The sequence below is a fragment of the Crocodylus siamensis genome, chromosome 8 (assembly GCF_052110815.1).
Source record: "Crocodylus siamensis isolate JL-2025a chromosome 8, ASM5211081v1, whole genome shotgun sequence".
Classification (NCBI taxonomy): domain Eukaryota; kingdom Metazoa; phylum Chordata; order Crocodylia; family Crocodylidae; genus Crocodylus; species Crocodylus siamensis.
The window spans coordinates 49,878,693-49,884,692 of record NC_143402.1 but is presented as its reverse complement, the minus strand read 5'-3'; the positions used below and the strand labels follow the sequence as shown (position 1 = coordinate 49,884,692).

The window sequence follows — 6,000 nt, the reverse complement described above, 5'->3', positions numbered from 1 at the left end:
GACTAAAACCATGAGAACCTGTCAGTGAAATAACGGACTAGAGACAAAAAGTGACACTTGATTCAATGATGTCCTTGCCCTAGCTGAGCAAAATAAAATGGCAAATTAAAAGCAGAGAATGGCAAAACAATGGGTTTTTTTAATAATGAAACTGTTGTTAGTAACATGGGTAAGGAAATGTGTTTGCTTACATGTTCTAAGTTGGCAGCATCCCTTTAAATAAGGACATTTATTTGTTGAGAGGACAAAACTATCTTGAAAGCTATGTACATCTAGGCAGTGCAACATCTACAACTACTCTGGATTCAAGTGCTATTAATTAAATCTTCATGGAATGGCTTCTAAAATCTCTTTGTTATAAAAAACAGTATTCTAAATAATGCCACTTGTGAATTGTTCTATCCTAGCAGTGCATTGTGAACATTTGTACAACAAAAAAGTGGTGCTTTAAATAGTGACTTATAAAACAAACGACTATGGTGTTCTTTATACAACATGCAACAATGTAATTAACGGGAGACACAACTGGAGAGCTGGTTGCAGAGACTCCTAATGCAGCTCTGACAGGCTTTTGGGCAAGTCCCTCACACGGGGACAGCCTCCACAGACTGTACAGCCCTGGACCTGTTCCCAAGATATCTGCATTTCCAATATGCTGTCCTTCCAATAATACAATATTAAATACACCCAGTCTGTAAATATTTTAACAATCTTGGCAGCAACAATATTTACTTTTGCAAAACAACCAAAACATAATTGCAGAGAAGTAGACGTATTCATCAAACAGTCTGTGACAAGGTCTTTGGTGGAAGCCAAACGGTAAAGTGAAGGCCCTTTCTTCTGGGGAGCCCTATGAATTATATTGCACAGTGATGCCTAGAAGAAGTGCTGGTGACTTCTGACTGCAGCCAACATTGTTGCAACAGAGCATCCACTTTTGATGAACTCAGAAGAACAAGCTCCTCTAGGCTTGTGGATTCACGGCTGTTCTCTGAATGGTTTTGCTCTGAGCCAAGTGATTGGTGATAAAACAGTAAATTCGGAAGAGGAGAGAAGAAGCACAAATAAGGGAGAAGGGAGTGAAGAAGGGAAAAGAGGTGGGATGGCAGAGCAAGCATAGTTACCACAAGTAGGTATTCAAACAAAAATCTAGCCACAAATAAGGACCCACTCAGACCCATACCAATTTTTGAGGTATACCTGGGAGAGTCAAGGGGCCATTTATTGCTATGAGCTTTCTGTGGCTTCTCCCTGGAGATTCCTTGTGGTTTTTACACTTGGGTTTCTTGTGTTGCAGAGGAAGGCCTAAGGGACCCCACCCCACACCCCATGAAACTTCGTTTTGTTCACTTTTAAATTCAACATCTATATTGTTCCCTGTACAATAAACACTTCAGATTTGTAACATAGGAACTGGAGTTCTATATTGCCCTCAGCATCATCGTCCTTTGACATCGGTGTTAGTAATCAAAGCAGTTGGACTACAGGGAGCAGGACCCCTAGCACTTGAGCAGCGTGGAGGTCACAGACTCTGGTTTGGTTAAAATCTAACACATATCTGTTAGGCATGGACCACTCTCCAGCTCTCACTCTCTAGCTGTGACTGTGTGTGATGCACTCACACAAGTTTCATCGCACAAATCCAGTGGCACAGTCCACCACCCTTGACAGGACAGCTGTGTCTTGACTGTGGTGACTTGCCTTCCAAGCCATTTTAAATCAGTTACTATTTGGAACAGAGACAATAAGCTGAGTGAAGTGGATTTCATTGTACAATGAAGTAGTGTGCTGGGGCACAGTGCACAGGCTTTGCTGCCTGTAGGATTTCCAACCTAAGCTGTTTTGGGGGGTTTTTTTTCCTACTTCATTAAGATGTGCCTTGTGGTATTCCCTAAAGGAGATGAGAAAGATGTAGGTGGCAATGACTCTGCCTTGGGCCCTGCTCTAGATGGTATCATGCGTGTCTCAATGAGTTTTCCTCACCACACTATATCTCACAAGCTCCTCCAGTTCTCGTATGATTGGCTGCTAAAACTGGAAAAACCTGAAAGCTCAAAAAAAAGGTTGGTTTAGAAAAATATCGTTTGTAAAAAGTGTCAATAAAGTCTGCAAGGATGTTTAATTGTAAAAAAAGAAAAGGTAAGAGTTGTTGTGCTGACAATTCTCAGTGACTGAAAACTGGTACAAGTTATTTACTGGAAAACCCCCTCCAGTTTCCCCTGACTAGTTGGCACATTAGGCCTTGGGGCCAAGTCTCAGGTCTTTGCATGCTCTTGCTTAATAGAGGACTTGGGGTGGTTGCTTTGGACATATAGAGTTCTATCTCACATCCTTTCTCTATTGTCATCTCCTTTCACCACTGCTGTAAGTGAAGGTCCATGGTGGTATTTAAATTGAGATCAGTAACATCTAAGAAATCTATATTGAAGATGCTTGGGCCAGCAGTAGTGAGAGAACCAAAGGCAGTAGTTGAGCTTGGTGGGGTGAGATCCAGCCATTCCATTGTTTCCCAAGGAGATTCAGTGAAGCTCATTTGTAAACCGGATCCTTCAGTAGAAGTAGGTGACAATTGGGTCTCCATGGGTGAGAGGGGAGTCTGTAAAATCTCCTGGGATGTCAACAGTTCATCTGCGGCTTTGCTGGAAAAACCTTCTATCATCCCTTCAAAGTGCGACTCCTCACCACCCATTTTCAGGAGGGTGATATCGCTGACTCTTCCCAGGGGACTGTGGGAATTGAGTAAGACTTCGAGGTGTGTGTCACTGCTACCCGGACAGTGGTCAAATGAGAGCTGGGATGAGGACACTTGTTCAAAGGCAGCTGATGACTTTGGGAGTGAAGTGCTGGTATTTCCTGAAGACATTGTGATCTGAGGTACTTTCTGAAGACAAGAGCGATCTTCTTTGGCATTGGCTGGCATTTCTGTTGGCAAAATAAAACAGGTCTGTTAGAAATGGGGTACTACAGGGCCTGCACAACTTCTCAAACAGGCCAAGCTCTCCACATCCTCCAATCCACTTTCTCACAACTTCTGACTCCTCTCTAAACCCTTGCCACTTGCTCCTGTCTGCTCAGGATCTTGCCAACTTCTCCGGTACAACAACTGTCACCTCCCCTTCCCTGCCTGCTCCCACCATACCTGTATACTACTTCCCTGCTTTGCACTTAGTCTCTGGCTGCCCCTTTCCCAATTCCTCAAACACAAATTACCCAATTTCTTTTGTAAGGTCCCTCATGGCTTAGCCTTGATCATCTTATCTGTAACTAAGTTTCTGAACCTTCAAGCCCACTCAACCAATGATGTTAGCCTGTCCATTAGTAGTACTTCCCAGGAGAGGATTGGGCCCCAGCACATGCTGCATGAGTAATGGCCATGGGCTGTGGTCTGGAAAGGTAAGAATATGATCTGTCATCTCAAGGAGGAATGGGGATTGGAAATAACCACAGAACCCCCCCCAAGGTGATGGGTAACAGGAGTGGGCTTGGGTAATGTTCAAAGGCAAAGCTCCATAGGGTGATTCCCTGCAGGGCTTCTCATCAGCGCTGTTCAACTTTATTTTTTTGTAATAGGATAGGAAACTTCAAGAATGAGCTTCACACGGTCATTCCCAGGATAAAGCAAGTACAAAATGGCCTCGAACTGGGAAGCTCCCATGGAATAAATAGAATGCTGTACTTGTCCCTATGCAATTAAGCCCATTTAGTAGGGACTCTCCCACTGAACCATGTATGAAAGCAGGGCTTACCTCCACTTTCAATGAGCACATCCAGGAGCTCATCCATCTGCTGACTTCGAGTCATCTGCTACAGCAAAAGACCACAAGAATTGAGCTGGTAAAAGGTGAGTTCTTTAGGCTATGACCCAGAGAATGAAATGGAGTTGTAATAACTTTAGAGGTTAAGATTGAGACCACCGTGCAGAGAAAGGCAAGGCAGAGGAACTACCTAAAGGGCCTGTGACTGAAGGTGGTGCTGCAGATCTTGGAACTATGTGGCTCTTCATCTCCTAACACTACATTATCTAGAAAGCAGAGCTGGTGTGAAACTCATGAAGGGCCTTTGGCAGAGGCTAAGGAGTGGGTTTTTTCCTCTCCTTCCTTTATGTAAGTGATCTTCATTTAATGGAATCGCGTATGGATGAGGGCTCTGGGCAACTAGCTTTGCTGCTCCCTGCAACGTCACCTCACCTACCCCCCTCACTGCAGAGAGCTTAGAGCTCACATAATCACTTGAGAGCCACATTTCAGAGGTATCTAAATTGGTACTTAATCTGCAATGAAGGTTTTAGAGTCTGAGGAACAAGTCAGGATGAACACAGCCTTGTCAACGCTCCCATTTTCTACCTGTACTGACTTGCCTATGTCTTTTCCTGCTGCTTAGAGGAACCTCATGTATAAAACTGACTTTTCATGCCCTTTCCTTCTTTTTAATGGAAAAATGACCCCATGTTCCCTCCAATGAACTTGTACCCATGTTTCAGTCTACCTATCATCCCCTTGGTATAAGTCTCGGTCCAATTTCTAGTCCATCTCCCTAAAGCTATTATCACAATTGGAACTAAGAGTTACCCCTCTTGGAAGCCTTACACAAGATGGAAGGGATTAAATTAATCATGGAAGCTGAGATACCTTTTCCCCAAAAGCTGAGTTCCTTCCAGAACAAGGCTGAGGCAAATGGGCAGGAGGCAGACAAAGGCAATTTTGTATTTGCTTGCAGGATAAATATAAATGCCAAAATTTCCCAAAGGGATTAATGATGTTGGGTATTCATCTTGAGGCACCTAAAAGGGGCCTGATTTTCACCCATAAGTAAGTACCCATGCTTTAGACCAGGGGCGGGCAATTATTTTGGGTGGAGGACTGCTTACGAAGTTTTGAGGAGATGTCAAGGGCCACATAGGTAGCTCTGCCCTTTAACAGTTGTCCTGCTCCCCAGTTACCATATTGGGACCAGAAGTCCTGCCCCCAACCCCTGACCTTTGCCACCAGAAGTACTTTCCCTTGCCCTGGAAGTACTCCTTTTGGGAGAAAGGGTGCTGCAGTTTTGAAACTGGAAAAAAATCCAAATCATGTACAAAAAAATAAAACATTGACTATAACTTATTTTAATTTTATTTTAAAATATTTTTGAACTGATTTATGTCTTTATGAAGTGTATCTAGAGGTGACTGCATAATATGTCAAAATACAGATCTACTGTAAGTTGTGTGTGGGCGGTCAAGGGATGTATGTGGTGGGCTGTGGTTGGGGAGTGGGTGTGTGGGTATGGTAGGGTTTGGGTATGGTGGGTGTGATAGGAAGAAAAAGAGAGATGGGGCTGGGTTGCTGGCTCCATTGTATGTAGCTGTTGCATACTGCTTGAAAGCCTCACACGTGCAGCCTGGCAGACTCCATGCCCCCATGGCCACCTACCACCACTACTCTCCTCTGCCCTCCCCCCGCCCGCTGCTTCCTGCTCTGGCTCCAGCCCAGCCTGGCAAGCACCATGGGACTCCTGGATGTTGGGTAGTTTGCAGAGGTTTTCTCCTGTCCCTTCATCCAATCTTATCTTACTTTCCACTTGGATGGGGGGAGGCAGGGAATAGCTCCAAGGATGTGTGGTCAGAAGCTGCAGAAGCTTCTGGTTGGGGGCTGGGGGTGTGAGAGTGGTGGGGGGCTGGGGATGGGGAGGAGCTGGATGCTCAGCCACTGGGTCTTGCTACAGGCTCCTCCTGGGTCCTACTGCTGCTGGCTGCCTGTCATCTTTGACAGGAAGCCAGGGGCAGATAAAAATTACTTTTTAAAAATTTTTAGGGGCCTCACAGGCTGAATAGAATGGCCTGACAGGCTGGTTCTGGCCCGTGGGCCATATTCTGTCTGCCCCTATTTTAGACTCATACCATCTGAAGTACCTCAGTTTGGATAACCAAGCACTGAAGCATCCCCTATCACTGGTAGTCTCTGATGTACTTGGCCATGGTGCTGGTCTCCAGGTTGTCAGTCTAGCATCTTTCATCAACAC

The 6,000-nt window shown here is 44.9% G+C and overlaps 1 protein-coding gene across 4 annotated transcripts in view; it reads right to left on the bottom strand.

The window, feature by feature from the left end:
* Positions 1-699: 699 nt before the first annotated feature.
* Positions 700-6,000, bottom strand: part of MYOCD (myocardin) — a 94,974-nt gene continuing 89,673 nt past the window's right edge. For 3 of the 4 annotated variants that reach the window (XM_090061062.1, XM_090061058.1, XM_090061061.1), the window contains 2 exons: positions 3,747-3,804; positions 700-2,922 (listed from right to left, as the gene is read on the bottom strand). In XM_090061062.1, coding sequence (XP_089917188.1) covers positions 2,354-2,922; positions 3,747-3,804 — 627 coding nt within the window. In that variant the 3' untranslated portion in view covers positions 700-2,353. The remainder of the gene's footprint in view (positions 2,923-3,746; positions 3,805-6,000) is intronic. The other variant, XM_090061060.1, reaches the window with a different exon arrangement.